At 40.6% G+C, this 19,773-nt stretch overlaps 1 protein-coding gene and 1 pseudogene across 1 annotated transcript in view; one reads left to right on the top strand and one right to left on the bottom strand.

Moving 5' to 3' along the window:
• The window catches only part of CFAP47 (cilia and flagella associated protein 47), a 478,593-nt gene that overhangs the window by 321,069 nt on the left and 137,751 nt on the right, over positions 1-19,773 (top strand). Inside the window, exon 52 of the mRNA XM_075265004.1 lies at positions 9,193-9,290. Within this exon, the coding sequence (XP_075121105.1) occupies positions 9,193-9,290 (98 nt within the window). The remainder of the gene's footprint in view (positions 1-9,192; positions 9,291-19,773) is intronic.
• On the bottom strand, positions 17,019-17,142 carry LOC142196417 (small nucleolar RNA SNORA17; annotated as a pseudogene).

A 19,773-nucleotide genomic window follows, 5' to 3' on the forward strand; every position in this document is an offset into this window, starting at 1 on the left:
AGGTTTATTGTACTAACAGAAAATGTGCAATATGCATTAAACCAAAATTTGACCAGTGCAAAAGTTTGGGCACCTCAACAGAAAAGTGACATTAATATTTAGTAGATCCTCCTTTTGCAAAGATAACAGTCTGTAGTCACTTCCTGTAGCTTTTAATCAGTTCCTGGATCCTGGATGAAGGGATTTTGGACCATTTGGACAGCCCGCTTCAAATCATCCCACAAATGTTCAATGATATTCAGGTCTGGGGACTGGGATGGCCATTCCAGAACATTGTAATTGTTCCTCTGCATGAATGCCTGAGTCGATTTGGAGCGGTGTTTTGGATCATTGTCTTGCTGAAATATCCATCCCCGGCGTAACTTCAACTTCGTCACTGATTCTTGAACATTATTCTCAAGAATCTGCTGATACTGAGTGGAATCCATGCGGCCCTCAACTTTAACAAGATTCCCGGTGCCGGCATTGGCCACACAGTCCCAAAGCATGATGGAACCTCCACCAAATTTTACAGTGGGTAGCATGTGTTTTTCTTGGAATGCTGTTTTTTTTTGGACGCCATGCATAACTCCTTTTTGTATGACCAAACAACTCAATCTTTGTTTCAACAGTCCACAGGCTTGTCCAAATGTGCTTTTACATACCTAAGGGGGCTCTGTTTGTGGCGTGGTTGCAGAAACAGCTTCTTTCTCATCAATCTCCCATACAGCTTCTCCTTGTACAAAGTGTGCTGTATAGTTGACCGATGCACAGTGACACCATCTGCAGAAAGATGATGCTGCAGCTCTTTGGAGGTGGTCTGTGGATTGTCCTTGACTGTTCTCACTATTCTTCTTCTCTGCCTTTCTGATATTTTTCTTGGCCTGCCACTTCTGGGCTTAACAAGAACTGTCCCTGTGGTCTTCCATTTCCTTACTATGTTCCTCACAGTTGAAACTGACAGGTTAAATCTCTGAGACAACTTTTTGTATTCTGCCCATGAACAACTATGTTGAACAATCTTTGTTTTCAGATCATTTGAGAGCGGGCTGCCCATGCTCGGTGACCATAAAACTTAACTGAACTTGAATTGTTTTGTAAAGAGGAATGGTCCAAAATACCTTCATCCAGGATCCAGGAACTGATTAAAAGCTACAGGAAGCGACTAGAGGCTGTTATCTCTGCAAAAGGAGGATCTACTAAATATTAATGTCACTTTTCTGTTGAGGTGCCCATACTTTTGCACCGGTCAAATTTTGGTTTAATGCATATTGCACATTTTCTGTTAGTACAATAAACCTCATTTCAATCCTGAAATATTACTGTGTCCATCAGTTATTAGATATATCAAACTGAAATGGCTGCTGCAAACACCAAAATATTTAGAACTAAAAATGATTAAAATTAATAGGGGTGCCCAAACTTTTTCATAGGACTGTGTATATATATATATATATATATATATATATATATATATATATATATATATATATATATATAGTGCAGAGTACAGACCAAATGTTTGGACACACCTTCCCATTCAAACAGTTTTCTGTATTTTCATGACTATGGAAATTGTAGATTCACACTGAAGGCATCAACACTATGAATTAACACATGTGGAATTATATACTTAACAAAAAAGTGTGAAACAACTGAAAATATGTCATATTCTAGGTTCTTCAAAGTAGCCACCTTTTGCTTTGATTACTGCTTTGCACACTCTTGGCATTCTCTTGATGAGCTTCAAGAGGTAGTCACCTGAAATGGTCTTCCAACAGTCTTGAAGGAATTCCCAGAGATGCTTAGCATTTGTTGGCCCTTTTGCCTTCACTCTGCGGTCCAGCTCACTCCAAACCAGGTCTGGTGACTGTGGAGGCCAGGTCATCTGGCGTAGGACCCCATCACTCTCCTTCTTGGTCAAATAGCCCTTACACAGCCTGGAGATGTGTTTGGGGTCATTGTCCTGTTGAAAAACAAATTATGGTCCAACTAAACGCAAACCGCATGGAATAGCATGCCGCTGCAGGATGCTGTGAAAGCCATGCTGGTTCAGTATGCCTTCAATTTTGAATAAATCTCCAACAGTGTCACCAGCAAAGCACCCCCACACTATCACACCTCCTCCTCCATGCTTCACGGTGGGAACCAGGCATGTAGAATCCAAACGTTCACCTTTTCTGCATCGCACAAAGACACAGTGGTTGGAACCAAAGATCTCAAATTTGGACTCATCAGACCAATGCACAGATTTTCACTGGTCTAATGTCCATTCCTTGTGTTCTTTAGCCCAAACAAGTCTCTTCTGCTTGTTGCCTGTCCTTAGCAGTGGTTTTCTAGCAGCTATTTTACCATGAAGACCTGCTGCACAAAGTCTCCTCTTAACAGTTGTTGTAGAGATGTGTCTGCTGCTAGAACTCTGTGTGGCATTGACCTGGTCTCTAATCTGAGCTGCTGTTAACCTGCGATTTCTGAGGCAGCAGAAGCAGAGGTAACTCTTGGTCTTCCTTTCTCCTCATGTGAGCCAGTGTCTTTGTAGCGCTTGATGATTTTTGCAACTGCACTTGGGGACAAGTTTTCCCAATTTTTCGAACTGACCTTCATTTCTTGAAGTAATGATGGCCACTTGTTTTTCTTTACTTAGCTGCTTCTTTCTTTCCATAATACAAATTCTTACAGTCTATTCAGTAGGACTATCAGCTGTGTATCCACCTGACTTCTGCACAACACAACTGATGGTCCAAACTTTTGGTCTGTACTTTATATATATACAGTCCTATGAAAAAGTTTGGGCACCCCTATTAATCTTAATCATTTTTAGTTCTAAATATTTTGGTATTTGCAACAGCCATTTCAGTTTGATATATCTAATAACTGATGGACACAGTAATATTTCAGGATTGAAATGAGGTTTATTGTACTAACAGAAAATGCGCAATATGCATTAAACCAAAATTTGACCGGTGCAAAAGTATGGGCACCTCAACAGAAAAGTGACATTAATATTTAGTACATCCTCCTTTTGCAAAGATAACAGCCTCTAGTCGCTTCCTGTAGCTTTTAATCAGTTCCTGGATCCTGGATAAAGGTATTTTGGACAAACAATTCAAGTTCAGTTAAGTTAGATGGTCGCCGAGCATGGACAGCCCGCTTCAAATCATCCCACAGATGTTCAATGATATTCAGGTCTGGGGACTGGGATGGCCATTCCAGAACATTGTAATTGTTCCTCTGCATGAATGCCTGAGGATTTGGAGCGGTGTTTTGGATCATTGCCTTGCTGAAATATCCATCCCCGGCGTAACTTCAACTTCGTCACTGATTCTTGAACATTATTCTCAAGAATCTGCTGATACTGAGTGGAATCCATGCGACCCTCAACTTTAACAAGATTCCCGATGCCGGCATTGGCCACACAGCCCCAAAGCATGATGGAACCTCCACCAAATTTTACAGTGGGTAGCATGTGTTTTTCTTGGAATGCTGTTTCTTTTTGGACGCCATGCATAACGCCTTTTTTTTATAACCAAACAACTCAATTTTTGTTTCCAAAATGAAGCTGCCTTGTCCAAATGTGCTTTTTCATACCTCAGGCAACTCTATTTGTGGCGTACGTGCAGAAACGGCTTCTTTCTCATCACTCTCCCATACAGCTTCTATTTGTGCAAAGTGCGCTGTATAGTTGACCGATGCACAGTGACACCATCTGCAGCAAGATGATGCTGCAGCTCTTTGGAGGTGGTCTGTGGATTGTCCTTGACTGTTCTCACCATTCTTCTTCTCTGCCTTTCTGATATTTTTCTTGGCCTGCCACTTCTGGGCTTAACAAGAACTGTCCCTGTGGTCTTCCATTTCCTTACTATGTTCCTCACAGTGGAAACTGACAGGTTAAATCTCTGAGACAGCTTTTTGTATCTTTCCGCTGAACAACTATGTTGAACAATCTTTGTTTTCAGATCATTTGAGAGTTGTTTTGAGTAGCCCATGATGCCACTCTTCAGAGGAGATTCAAATAGTAGAACAACTTGCAATTGGCCACCTTAAATACCTTTTCTCATGATTGGATACATCTGGCTATGAAGTTCAAAGCTCACTGAGGTTACAAAACCAATTTTGTGCTTCAGTAAGTCAGTAAAAAGTAGTTAGGAGTATTCAAATCAATAAAATGATAAGGGTGCCCATACTTTTGCACCGGTCAAATTTTGGTTTAATGCATATTGCGCATTTTCTGTTAGTACAATAAACCTCATTTCAATCCTGAAATATTACTGTGTCCATCAGTTATTAGATATATCAAACTGAAATGGCTGTTGCAAACACCAAAATATTTAGAACTAAAAATGATTAAGATTAATAGGGGTGCCCAAACTTTTTCATAGGACTGTATATATATATATCAGTTATATTTAATATATATCCTATTAATATTATAAAGGTGAAAGTTTGTGAGTTTGGATGTTTGTGGGTTTGTGTGTTTGGATGTTCGGATGTTCGGATGTTTGTTCCTCAATCACGCAAAACCCGCTCCACCGATTTGGCTGAAATTTTCCACAAACATAGTCACTACACTCGATTGCGCAATAGGCTACTTTTCGTCACAATAGCACACATACGTTTTTCCCAGGACCCCCACAAAACCCAAACTCACATCATTATCTCTGCAATCTCACACACTTTGGACCATAGCAAGCCACAAAATTCATATTACCCTCTACAGCAGAGGTCAGCAACCCCTGGCACACGTGCCAAGAGTGGCACTCCTGCCATATTTCACTGGCACGCCAGCAGCACAGGACCTGCAAGAGTTAAATGAAGTCCGAGTCTTCAGTGCTGTGCTAGAGCTGAGGCATAAGGACACTCCCCTTTGAGAGGGGTGCAGGAAACCCAGGGGGTGGAGCTTAATCGCAGGTCTCTGCCTGCTATAGTGGTCTGCATCCTGCAAACATTCCCCGAGGAGGAAAGGAGCTGCTAGCAAAGTGAAACTGAAAAACACACAGGTACATAGGATTACTGTTCTCATTAATGTCAGGCATTTGGGGTTATTAGTTTAGTGTTAGTAACTCCATGTGCCTCACATTAATAGCAATACATTAATAGGAATAAACCCCATCATGTCCCTCATATTAACCCCTGTGTGCCTCACATTAATAGGAATAACCCCCATCATGTCCCTCATATTAACCCCTGTGTGCCTCACATTGATAGGAATAAACCCCATCATGTCCCTCATATTAACCCCTGTGTGCCTGATATTAATAGGAATAACCCCCATCATGTCCCTCATATTAACCCCTGTGTGCCTCACATTGATAGGAATAAACCCCATCATGTCCCTCATATTAACCCCTGTGTGCCTCACATTAATAGGAATAAACCCCATCATGTCCCTCATATTAACCCCTGTGTGCCTCATATAAAGGTTACTACTATGTGAGACATATGGAGCTACTAATAAAAGACCTCAATAATGAAGATACTTAATTATTACCTCCAAGTCTCTCACATATCAGTAACTCTTACACAAGGGTTAATGTGAGGGACATGATGGGGTTAATTGCTATTAATAAGAGGCGCATGGAGTTACTAAACTGTCATGCACAGGGCCAGACTTTATGTTGCTTGCTCAAGAGTATCCTGTGCCCAAAACTTACATGTACTGGTGGAAAATAACAAATCATACAATGTCGTATGTCGAAGTATATTAATCTGAAATACCTCTGTCCCAAAGACACTATGTACAGTTTATAACAACACCGTATAGCAGCTGAAATACAAATTACATTCATCACAAAAATCTCATGTATTCTCAGAATTACAGCAAAAACAAGATACACAGTTGCATTTCATATCCCATCCCTTATACACAGTACGAAAACCTACCCGCGCCTGTATATACGGTGGCTTGAACCTGCGGTCACTTGATTGCAAGTCCCATAGACGGCAATACAACTGTATTGCCGTCTATGGGACGTTCTGTCTATTAGTATTACGGCTGGTCATAGAGACCAGCCGCAATACTAATACAGCAGTGACAGGCCTGGGAGCCTCATTAGGCTCCCGGCTGTCACCCGAACAGGGCGGCTCCTGCGATATCGCCGCGCAGGAGCCGGCCTGCAACTTCACAGGTATGGGGCCGGTGGGGACCGGCCCCGGGGGAGAAGGGGCCACCGACACTGACCCGGCATCCGCTGTATTAGAGAGGCGGATGCCGGGGAGGGATAGACGCTGGCACAGGTGCCGGGGCCTGAGACATCGCTGCGCTCCTCTGCCCTGCATGAAGCCAGCGGCGGGGGGACGGAGGAGCGGAATAGCATCGCCGCTGCTGGCTTCATGCAGGACAGAGGAGCGCAGCGATGTCTCAGGCCCCGGCGTCTATCCCTTGCCGACATCCGCCTCTCTATTACGGCGGGTGCCAGGCGGCACATTCGGCCTATAAGACGCACCCTTCTTTTCCCCCCAAATTTGGGGGGAAAAAAGTGCGTCTTATAGTCCGAAAAATACGGATATAAGATATAATATTTATTAATATATATTTATTTTGTATATTTTTTATGTTATTATGTTATATTAAGTTATATTTAAAAAAAAAAATATCTCTCTCTAGATAGATAGATAGATAGATAGATAGATAGATAGATAATTTTTTGTTTGTCCCAACAAAGACAGCACCAGGATTAGTCAGGGTGCAAGCCGAAGGATACAAGCAAGTCTAATATTAAAGATGCAAAACTAGTATGAAATGACCTTACATAGGTGGAGTCAGTGCCGGGCCAAACACATCAAAAGGACTCTATCCTTTTATTTAAACTAAGCAAATTATAGTAGGACTCAGAAATGGGTGCAAAAGTAACATAAAACTTAACTATTATCATATATCCGGAAAAATAAACACTATAAGTCCAAAAAAAACCTAAGGTCCTTTGCACACGACCATGGCCTAGGTCAGCTATCCAGGAGACTCACTTCAAAACTAAATTCTCAAACAAACCCCCTTTAGGCTAAAGCCCCACATAGCGAAATGCAGGGAAAAACCACTTTCTACTTTCTATTATTGTACTTATATAGAAAACAGCAGCGTTTCTGCAGGTATAACTGACCTGTTGCAATTTTCCAAAACACGGACATTTTTTAAAATTCAGGTTTTCTGCTACAGATTTTTTTTTCTGAAATGTGTGCATGGGTTAGCCAGACTTTCATTCCATTTGCAGGTACTGTAGAATGCTGTCTTTTTGCAATGTGGGACTTCTGCCTTAAGCACAGTAAATTGAGCCACATTGTGCTGTACTGTATTATACATTCACAGCAATGTTGCACATTCTCCGTGAAGGCATTTTACATTTTTTTAGTATAAAACAGAAAAAAAATATTATTCTTCTATAAATAATGGCAGGAGAGTAATATTGTGAAATACAAAAATATGACACACGTCTATCATTTTACAGCATAGGAAACAGTAGGGTTGTAATTTGACTTTGTCAGAAACAAAATAATGAGTGTCAAGTGTGGACCTTGCGCGGGTGTTAGTTATTATATTTTTAGTGCTTTACTTTCTGGACTCTTTCACTTAGATGGTACATTGGCAGGTGGTTACTACCAGCTGCGCACCATGAGTACAGCTATTTGCATAAAGTGAGAAGTTCATTTGTAATTTTGGCTAGCTTTTCCTAAAGACTAATAGCTTTCTGTTTTATTTTACTCGGAAGACTTATTTGCTCAAATCTATTCTAATACATGTAGCTGAGAACAATATACGTGTTTTTACCTGTTTTATCGCTTAAAGTAGTTTTATTACAGAGAATGTTTAAGATTAGAAAAAATTCTGGTTCATATTTGTCTATGGGCTGTGTCTAATATGGCAGCTGAGTCCCTCAAGTTAACCTTTTCGCTGCCAAGGGTCTCTGGAAATTTTGCACCTCCAGTAGCCAGAGCTAATGTATAATGTGCACATACAGTGCATAATGTATGTATATGTGTATTTTATATTCAGTATGAAGGTGATAAGTGGATGGGTCTTGAAACACCAGATACACATCCTGCACAGGGGCCGTTTGCTGTCAGTGTCAGCCCCTGCTCAGAGAGGTGCCCTTAAATAGCCGATTGCTGCACGCATTTCGCTATAACAGTACCTGCTGATAGAGTTATGGTACTTGCCCCAATGTAATGCACTGTGTTACAGACATGTTAGCAGTGACATGGTGATATTGATGGGTTTTATCTTTCAATCGTATATTCTGTGGATTAGTAGTAATTGCAATGGTGACTGTGTAAGTTGATGTTGTAGCTTCATGGTATTGCACAATGGCCTTTGTATATGTAAGGTAGGGTTCACACTACTGTTGGTGTCTGCACAGAAGGTGTCTATTAAAAAAAAAAGGACACTTGCTGTACATTTTTTCAAACAGACAGAATAGTCCTGCATGTAGGATTTTTTTGTCTGCTTGAAAAAAACAGACATAGTTGTAAACGGACACTAAAGGACACACGTTAAAATCCCATTGAAATGAAAGGAAATTGTAACGGACACAGCTAGTGTCCATTGCTAAAATTTTGAACGGACAATAGCCACGGACACTGATGAGCGGACACCAACGGTAGTGTGAACGCCCTCTAAAATGTAATACCCTGAGGCAATTTTAACCTGAATAACCATTGTACTTATATGTAATAGAGATGCTATACAGATGTAAAATATACTGTATATGCCTTGGGTACACTGGGTAGAATACCGCAAAATGATAGCAAATGACAGATGCAACCATATTTCTTTAGCATAATTTTTTTAGTTTAGTTTTACAATTCTATGGTACTTAATTGGACTGAAAAGACCAACACTTTCCCTATAATATGTATGAGATTTTACATGTATTATTAATAACAAAATGTCTGTTCCTATCCCTAGTTCTCAAACTCACAAAAATCAATAGTTGTGTTTTACTTATCTTTAGCACATCTTAATGATATTCATTCCGGGTATGCAGTTCAGAGTGCGTTGCCTTGAGTTACAATGATTCATTTCTTATTTTTGGGAATGCTGGTGACTGATGAAAAAAACTTTTATTGCAGATTTTTTTGAATTTGTCTCCTTTTCTTTCTTTCTTTTACTCTCTCTGCATGTACAGTTTATAGACACATGCATAAGCTCACAAAGATATATATATATATCTTATTTATTTTTTCTAGTTATTATTACTGAATTAATGTTTGTTTTTTTAGGTGGGAAAGAAGAACCTTACAAAGTTTGGTTTTCAGTGGAAGTTAACAGTATCCCTGCACCACCGGAGAGAACGATTGATGTTACTTGTTCCGTTTTAGTAAGTATTAATGCAATATCTTTATCAATCAAGCAATTAGCAATTTAATTATACAGCAAAGTAAAGAAATACTCCACAGTGAAAAGTTCTCAGAATGAGACCTGGCCTATCCATTTGTCATATGGTCGGCCATTGATTTAACTACTCTCCCGTGGAAGCCAATGTTCAATTGCCCGACCAGTGTCTACTGATTACAAGCAAGATCAAACTGGCCTACTATATTGTCATTGTGCCAATTGTGTGGCAAAGTAAGGTGCCCCAAAGGTGCTACAGAAGTGTTGTCTTTGGAACTAACTTGAAGCTGATCACCTTCTACAAGGATCTGTTTCTTAACACCTTCTTGCCTAACACCATAGTATGTTGTAGGAACTGCATGGTTTCTATAAGACCTGTATTATTATAGAGCAATGATGGTATGGACAAAAGAGCTGTAATATATTTACGGGTGTATTATACAGCTAAAGTAACTTTGGGACCTCCAGCTCTACCATGTAAAGGCTCTGAAAGAGGCAGAGCCTAAAAGGTTGCTTGTAAGTTTTACACAGAAAATGCAGTGTATTATATTACTGAACAGGAGATTAGAGATTCAAGACTAGAGATGAGCGAGTACTGTTCGGATCAGCCGATCCGAACAGCACACACGCATTGAAATGAATGGAAGCACCTGGTACTTCCGCTTTGACGCCGGCCGCTTAACCCCCTGCGTGACGGCTACGTCCATTCATTTCAATGCGTGCGTGCTGTTTGCATCGGCTGATCCGAACAGTACTCGCTCATCTCTATTCAAGACCTTTCTTGGGTCTAAAAAAGAAAAGTATTTTTGTTTTTTCATGTGAAAAGTAAGTTATTTTTAGAAAGCCGTAAAAATATAGGCTATATATAATTAGTACTGATGCATTTATAATGATCTATATGATAAAATGAACAGATTATTTATGGTGCCCAATGTTCACTGTAAAAAATGTAAAAAATGCTATTTTATATGTATCCCACCTCTCAATAACCAAAATAGAAAGTGATAAAAGATTTGTTTGTATCCTAAATGATACCAATATTTACTACAAGTTGTCCTGGAATAATCACGCTATCACACAGCTCTGTCCACAAAAATTGTTGTCTCTTTTTATGTAGCAACACGGACAAAGTTATTTCTACAAAATCCTGTTGTGCAAAAGTAGTAAGAAATATATAAATTTGCTGTTCCTGTAATCATAACAACTTGGATTATAAAGATTTCCTGTCATTGGCAGCACATATTGGATACTGGAAAAAAAATACTAAAATTCAAAAAGCTATGTAGGAGCACTAAACCTAGAAATCACTGATAAAAGTAACCGTAGAATATCTTTCTGGGGTCAGGGCCCCACATTGTGAAAATGCCACAATTTGGCCACAATGGAAAAGTGGACAGTAGTTTTTGTAAACTGCAACAAGTCAATTATAATGGCATGGAAATGCTGGCATTTTCTGTATGGGTATTATATGGACTGAAAGTCTGAAGAGGAAAATTATGTGGTTTTTCTGTGGAAAACACTGCAGAAAAAAAACGCAATGTGCTTCCATGGTGGTCTTTTCCATGTTACTTTTTAGCTGCGGCTCGCTTTGTGGGGCTTTAGCCTGAAAGAGTTTTCATTCTGCAGGATTTTCTGTATGATGATGAAACAGTCATAAGCTGAGTTCACACAGAGTTTTTTTGTCCAGATTTTGATGCAGAATCCGCCTCGAAATCCACCTCCAAAAAATGCCTCCCAATTGACCTCTATGAGATCCAGGTCCATACACTATGATGGAGCAAAGAAAACCAAAAACTAAAAAAAAGAAAAACAAAAAACATTAAAAAACCATTTACTAATTCCTAAAGTGGATGTTGTCCTCTCCAAAGATCTCAGTGTGAACATACCCTATATGTTTAATAGAGGGAGTAAAAAAAAACAGAGGCCTGGGTTCACACAGGTTTTTGTGGTCCAGATTTTGACTCGGAATCCACCTCAGAATGCAGCTCAAAAAACCACCTCCCTTTGAATTCAATGGGTTTCCGCTCGCGGAAAAAAAGAAGCGACATGCCCTTTCTTGATGCGGATTCTGCAGCTGAATCAGCCGTGGACGTGCGGCGTGACACTACCACCCGACTAGGCCCATTCATTTGGGCTTAATACGGAGCAGAATGCCGCGACTGGATGCTGATGCACTGTATGCACTGCAACGACATCCGGTCGTGGCTAGCTGATATGTTTAAATAGATAGATAGATAGATAGATAGATAGATAGATAGATAGATAGACTGCACTGTGTAAATGTATTAGTCAGGTGTAAGGGAAAAAACTTGAAAGTAAGACTCCTTTTATTTTTGGTGCGATCACCCTTTACCTTCAAAACAGTATTAATTCTTCTAGATACACATCCACAGTTTTTGAAGAAACTCCAAGGTGTTCCAAACATCTTAGAGATCAGAGCTCTGTGGGGACCATATCATCACTTTCAGGACTTCTCCAAAGGGTTGTCACACCTAATATTGATTTGATTTAAATTTCTCTTTTATATTGACAAATCATAATTTGATAACACTTCTATTTTTTTTAAACCACTCTAACTTTCCAACATTTTTTCACATCTGTCCAAAACTTATGCTATAAATGCCTTAATTGTAATATCAGACAAAATAGAATCAAAGAAATTGAGAAAATGAGAGTAATAATTTCTGGGGTATATCTGGGCAATAGGTTTAGTATTACTTTCTTACAACAACTGTTTCTTGCCAGATCCATTTGAGCAGAATCTAAGAAAACGCATGCAAGTCTTCAGCCTATTTTGTTACACGTTGAGATCCATGTGAGAAAAAGTGATTTTAGTCGAAACCAACCAGTCAGTCAAGCTTTTAGTTCGCAACTCACACTGGAATAAATCCCAAACTGGCTCTGATTGGTTGCTTGGAGCACCAAGACTACTGTTTTCTTTCTGACACTGGTGATACATGAGATGTTTAATGTCTCCTGCTTCAATGACCTACATACAGTATATATTTTATGCTGTCATACTTTACTTTTCATGTTTTCTTTTCTCCTCTGCTACTGACCTTGCTTAACTTTGTGTATTTTTTATAATATCACTTCAAATTTCCCAGCGGGTTTAATGTTATTGCGTGTATTTTTTTCTTATCAGACTTTTTCGCTCAGCGTCTAAATAACTGAGAACATTGACTTCTCCTTGCGAGTGATTATTTTCGTCTAACACCTATCACATCTCATACATTAGAGTATGGCGTTTTGTCCTCCATTTATTCTGACCAGATTTGCATATGTAACTCTAGTCATATTTCAGAGCTGGTGAAAAGGTGACATATTACGTTATAATTAAGAAGGTGATCACATTTCCATGTTAGACACTTACTGCTTTATTTAATAGTTACATTCCAATTAAAAGAATAGTACAGGCTAATGCTGCTCCGTTTTAGGTATTAGAATAGATGAGAGAACTTGACATTCACTGTGAGCAAAGACAAGCTGCATATTTTAGGACATAGCAAGCTACTTTTAAAAATAGAATTAAGCTTTTTTCACATCAGCATTTGGAGTTTATGCCTTCATAAATCACAAACAAATATCATAGTGTGCAATGCTTTATTCTGGGAAAATGACAGACTCAATGACAGAAATCTGATGAACTCATTATAAGTCAGTGGGGTCTGTCAGAGCTTCTGTTAGTGCCTATCATGTGACCATTTTGCTTTCTGATACAGTTGTGAACACGGCCTTAGATCACAGCACATAATCATATTCATATGCGAATATTAGCAGAAAAAAAGTATTTCATGACATGTCTAGCTTTTTTGCTATCTGAAATCTTTTAGCATCTGGAGAGGTCTAGTCATCTCTATAAAACACTTTAACTTTCTTATTATAATTTGTTTTGGAACTTTGCGTATTGGTAATAAAATGACTCATGCTTTGAAAAAACAGGTCTATAGAATATCACAAGAAGATATAATGAATCTTAATATACAATATACTGAGTCACTGTATTGCTTAAGGGAAGCCACCTTCCCCGAACATACTCAAGTGTCAATACTTTGTTTCAGAGCACATTACAGTGATGATCAGCATACTTCTCTTATATATGTCACTTGTGTAGACTTGGAGAAAAATAAGCAGTTGGTGCACTGGAGATCTTCAGCTCCCTGGAACACTGCTCTTGCCACTCAGACCCCTACCACCTCCTGCCTGTACCACCAAATGGAGTGAAAGCTGATCCTCCCAGTACTAGGACATCATACATCCTACATGAGCAGCAAGTGTCATGCCCCCAGGGATGATGGCCCAACCCCAGTGCAGCAAAGGCCTCCTTTACATAATACTCAAAGTTGTATTTCTCTAAATCTACAAAAGTGATATACATAATAGAGGTATGGTGTTTATTATGGATGTGTGTTCTGTAACACTTTTCTATCAGATGTATATTCTTGAGGAGGTGGTAGACTCCCCTTAAAGCTGAGGCCCCACGTTGCGGAAACACAACAATTTTTGTTGCAGATTTTGCTGCGGTTTTTTGAGCCAAAGTCAAGAGTGAATTTAACAGGAGGGAAACCTCTAAGCGCTTCCTTTATATATTCTATTCCTTTCTAATCCAGTTTTGACTTTGCCTCAAAAAACTGCAGCAAAATTTGCAACAAAAAAGCTATATTTGGGTCTCAGCCAAAAACAATATTGACATTTGTTATCAAATTTGTTGGATTAGAGCTGTAATCTAAAACTGGTAGAGTTTTATGTCAGCTGATGTTTTCCTCCACAGTTTGTGACATTTGGCCTTTTATAATCATAATAATGGTGGCTACAAAAAGAGGCTCTGAAATGAGGCTACTGTTTTTTTTTTTTTTAAAGAGAACCTTTTACCTCCTGGGGCACATGTGGCGTAATACACCGCTAGAAAGCCGACAGTGCACTGAATTCAACACACCATCGGCTTTCACGATCTGTGCCCCGGTGAAGAGATGTGCCGATACCGTAGCTCTTCACTGTCAGAAGGGCGTTTCTTGACATAATGCATAAGTTGAGATTTATTTACATTAAAATTAATTTTCAGTCACCTGACTTCCATCAAATTCCACACGTAATGCCATGTTTACTGTGCTGACTCCTATGGAGAGTTCAGTATTATATGCAGATATGGGATTTTTATTCTCTATGCTGTCTGTAGTCTTTTCAGTGTTGCTAGGAATTAAACAAAACAGATAATATCTGTATGATCTTTGGGGATCTGGCCACATAGTTCCATGACCCCCATTTGAATGGAAAGGAGGGTGAGCATGTATGCTGCTTCTGCATCCATCTTTATAGGATGACTGTAGAGAAATAAAGTACAAAGAACTGTTCTCATGTTCAGTGGATAGATAATATGTTTAAAGGGGCTATCCACTAATAAAAAAATCATGGCCTCTCCTTAAAGCCCCTTGCAAATGGCCGTGTGAAAGATCAGTGTGGTATCTGGGTTTTTCCCAGATAACTGGCTCATTCATGTCTATGGGCCTGTACACATGACTGTGAATTATACGGTCCCGTGTGCAGGCTGACAGTCCGGACTGCAAAATATGGAACATGTCCTATTCCTGCCCGAGTTTGCTGCCATGCTTCCACGCCTCCTATTCATTGAATGAATGGGGCTGTGGAATCACACCTGGTACACGGTTGGTACACAGATGATATCCGTGTGTCGCCTGTGCACCAGCCGTGAACGAATATTAGCACATGGTTGAATGCAATACAGCTAGAATAGATTCTCAACTTTAGATCAGCTGCTTTTATGGAACTGCAGCTGCCAACATTGTTGATGTTATCAATTTTATTATAATAAATAAACTTTTTTAATTTAAATTTTTTTTAAAAAAACTTAAATTAGGTTGTTGTTTAGCTTTGCAAAAAATTAGTTGTAGGGAAGGGGCCACACGGTGGCTCAGTGGTTAGCACTGCAGCTTTGGTGTTCAAATCCTGCCAAGGGCAGAAAACCATCTGCAAGGAGTTTGTATGTTCTCCCCGTGTTTGCATGGATTTCCATCCCATATTCCTAAAAAAGACATACTGATAGGGAAAAATGTGCATTGTGAGCTCTATGTGGGGCTCACAGTCTACATTATAAAAAAAAAAAAAATAGTTTTAGGGAGCGTTCACACTACCGTCGGTGTCCGACAGGTAGTGTCCGCTCCTAGTGTCCGCTCAAAATCTGGCACGGACATTAGGAGCAGACACTAGCTGTCCGTGACACCTGTCATTCACTTAAATGGGCATTGGGTGTGTTCTTTTGCACTCCATTCCTGTCCTTCCCTGTCCGCAAGTGAAGATGTCCGACTTCTCAAACGGACAGAAGAACCCTACATGTCGGGTTTTTCTGTTCGCTTGAGAAGTCGGACATCTTCACTTGCGGACAGGGAAGGACAGGCACGGAGTGCAAAAGAATGCACCCGATGCCCATTTAAGTGAATGACAGGTGTCACGGACACAGCTAGTGTCCGCTCCTAATGTCCGTGCCAGATTTTGAGCGGACACTACCTTTCGGACACCGACGGTCAGGGCCGCCATCAGGAATTTTGGGGCCCCATACAGCCTAAGTGTCTGGGCCCCCCCCCCTCCCCTGCCATTTTTGCTTTGCGCGCCGTGGGAAATTTAGCCCCACCCACTGTTATGTTGACTCCGCCCACTCATTAATTTTCCATTTGCCCGCACACTGTATAATCCTCCTACAGTCACCCGTAAATTATATGTCCCCCTCCGTCTCTCCCCTAGCTTCATATACACCCTTCTTCTGCCCCCAGATTCATGTCCCCTCCATCTCTGCCCCCAGATTCATGTCCCCTCCATCTCTGTCCCCAGATTCATGTCCCCACATTTCTGCCCACAGATTCATGTCCCTCCATCTCTGCCCCCAGATTCATGTCCCCCCATCTCCATACCTCCCAACTTTTGAAGAACTAAAAGAGGGACAAAATGTGTGGCACGCTTAGCGTGCCGCAGCAAATTTAGCCCCGCCCACTTTTGTGTTGACTCCGCCCACTCGTTAATTTTTCATGTGCCCGCACACAGTATAATCCTCCTACAGTCACCCGTAAATTATACGTCCCCCCTCTATCTCTCCCCCAGTTTCATATATACCCTTCATCTGCCCCCAGTTTCATGTCCCCCTTCCATCTCTGCCCCTAGATTCATGTCCCCACATCTCTTCCCCCAGTTTCATGTCCCCTCCATCTCTGCCCCCAGATTCATGTTCCCCCTCCATCTCTGCCCCCAGATTCATGTCCCCCATCTCTGCCCCCAGATTCATGTCCCTCCATCTCTGCCCCCAGATTCATGTCCTCTCCATCTCTGCCCCCAGATTCATGTCCTCTCCATCTCTGCCCCCAGATTCATGTCCCTCCATCTCTGCCCCCAGATTCATGTCCTCTCCATTTCTGCCCCCAGATTCATGTCCCCACAGTGTCATGCCGTCCCCTCCTTCATCTGCCCCAGTGTCATTCCGTCCTCTCTTTCATCTGCCCCCAGATTCATGTCCCCACAGTGTCATGCCGTCCTCTCTTTCATCTGCCCCCAGATTCACGTTCCACCTCCACATTAAACATACCTTCTCCTCCGCTCCCTCGCCGCTCTCTGCGCGTCTCTCTCGCTGACACATATGCGGCTGAAGCGAGGAGCTGACCTGTGTCAGCTCCTCGCTTCGCCGCTGCCGCCTCTCTCGCTGACGCTGACATGTATGCGGCTGAAGCGAGGAGCTGACCTGTGTCAGCTCCTCACTTCGCCGCTGCCGCCTCTCTCGCTGACACATATGCGGCTGAGCCGGGTTCCGGCTCAGCCGCATATGTGTCACCGAGAGAGGCGGCAGCGGCGAAGTGAGGAGCTGACACAGGTCAGCTCCTCGCTTCAGCCGCGTATGTGCTCAACTCAGATCTGCGTCCTCTGGACGCAGATCTGAGTTGAAACAGGACATACAATGACTGCTGCCGGCGCCAGGGGGCTCGGGCCCCCCCCCATTTTAAAATTTGGCCGGGCCCCTGACGCCAGTAGCAGTAGTACTGGCCTATGGGCGGCCCTGCCGACGGTAGTGTGAATGCTCCTTTACAGTATTTTCAGTTGAGTTGTGGTCTATTAATAGTTGAGAGCACTTGATTCCTTACCAGTATTTGAATTAAATTGTGAATATAAAAGTTTCCATATAGCAATATTTATTACACAGAATTGCTAATATGTCAGATGGTACTGTATATCCAGTCAGCATTTTTTGCTTTAATTATATACAAAATCTATACAAAAGATTGAAAAGACAACTTGTAGTACAGAATATTCTAGATGTGTATTGCCTTGGGGACTGCTGTTGTGTAATTATTACATTTACATGACATGTTCTCTATTTTAACATGTGTTGTACATTACAAGTGGTAACCTTTTCATCCAGAAGCCTTATGATTCATAGCTTTCATAAATCATTTCTACATTAATACCCTGTGATCACATACTTTCATTGTATTCACTTTTATTCCTGTCACTATAAAAATAATGTCAGCAATATTATCACCATTTATTTATTCTGAAGTAGTATAACAATTACTCTTAAAAGACTCTGTAGCTTCACTTGGCTTAGTTCACCAATTCACAGTACAGTAGGCATTGAAGCCGCAATGTGTTTTTCCAGCTGTGCTGAAGCCATTGGCATTGAGGAATGATGAACACAAAAACACAAGAGGATGGTGTGTGGTTTCAATACACTAGCCCTTCATTTAGATGATTGATATCACTTTAATGTGAAAGTATATTAAGGCTTCTTAGAAAATAATGTTTCATGTAGGTTTCTCCATAAGAGGTACATATGTTTGAATCCCCTTTAGCCATGGTTTGTAATACTGAAATAATTGCATTTTACCTTGAATTACCTATAAAAACACATAACGTAAATCAAATATACTTAGTACAACTAACTAAATCTCATATTTTAAAATATCACATACCTTTATGTATAATTTTTATACCATCAACTGATTTTATCTTAGAAATTATTCTGTAGGTTGTTTAGTTTGCAGATGGGAAACTACTGTCATCTCATGTCAATACAAAATAATTTTTAAAAAGTTTTTCTTGAGAAAACCATTTCATTCTTTACGTATGTAATTTATGTACAGTAGAAAGAGTGTCCAATTTATGAAATCAAAATGGTGCTACTTCTCCATACTACAGTCTTGTAAACTGCTATAATTTCATGTAACCATGTGACCCGCCTTGCATTTTCTGTTGACAACACTGGGCTATCCAGTTCAAGGAAAAGCTTCTACAAGGGGGTCTCCAATGTTCCATTCTGTTCCCATGAACATAGTACCAGGCTTATCCTGCTCCAAGTCATTGGAACAGAAGGCCTCAGAAAACCCCATAGAGGTATGTAAATCATGGAATTTGGCTGTCACCCCAAGTATTATCCGAGTGCATTCTGCTGCAAACTCGGCCGCACATTGGACAGCACACTCTTTCCTGTGCTTGGGGCCTAAGGCTCTCCATAGATACTTTGTTAAGTATTATTGACAAATTTACACTTGTCTTATACAGATGCAACAGGACTAAATTATTAAAAGGGTTGTCTGAGATGTAGCAAAATTGGCCCCGGGCAGGAAATGATGTAAACCAGTCACATACATGGTTCACATGACTCCTGTAGCAGATCAATAGCCTCAACACTAAGACTTGCACTGTTGTAATTTTAGGTTCTGTAGTATGGTCAGGCTTCTCATCTAAACCTGCTTGGATTGACATAAAGACATACAGTATAGTGATTATTATAACCAGGGGAAGTATACAGTGTTATGCAATGTAAAAGTTTTATGCAAGTGTTGAAAAATGCTTCAAATCAAGAATGATTTAAAAATAGAAGTGTTACAGCAAAATGCAAAGTGAATGAACAAATGAGAAATCTCAGGGAAATAAATATTTGGTGTGAGCAACCTCTGCCTCCATAACAGCATCAAGGGCGTTCACACTACCGTTGGTGTCCGCTCAGCAGTGTCCGTGGCTATTGTCCATATAAGAATTTAGCAACGGACACTAGCTGGTCCGTTTGCAATTTCCATTCATTTTGAATGGGATTTTAGCTTGTGTCCTGTAGTGTCCGTTTGTGTCCTGTAGTGTCCATTTACAACCATGCCCATTTTTTCAAGTGGACAAAAAAATCCTACATGCAGGACTTTTCTATCCATTTGAAAAAATGGACAGCAAGTGTCCGTTATTTTTTTTTAACATTGAGGTTTATGGGCAACGGACATATAACGGACAGTAACTGATAGCCATCAGTTACTGTCCGTTTGCGTCAGTTATGATAGGACACCAACGGTAGTGTGAACCCTACCTTAGATATCCATACACATAGTTTTTCAAGGAACCTCTTAGGGGTGTTTTTACAAACATCTTAGAGAACTAACGACATATCTCCTGTGGAAGTAGACTTCCGTAAATCCTTCTGTCTCTTC

This window comes from Leptodactylus fuscus, chromosome 2 (genome assembly GCF_031893055.1).
Source record: "Leptodactylus fuscus isolate aLepFus1 chromosome 2, aLepFus1.hap2, whole genome shotgun sequence".
Taxonomy (NCBI): Eukaryota; Metazoa; Chordata; class Amphibia; order Anura; family Leptodactylidae; genus Leptodactylus; species Leptodactylus fuscus.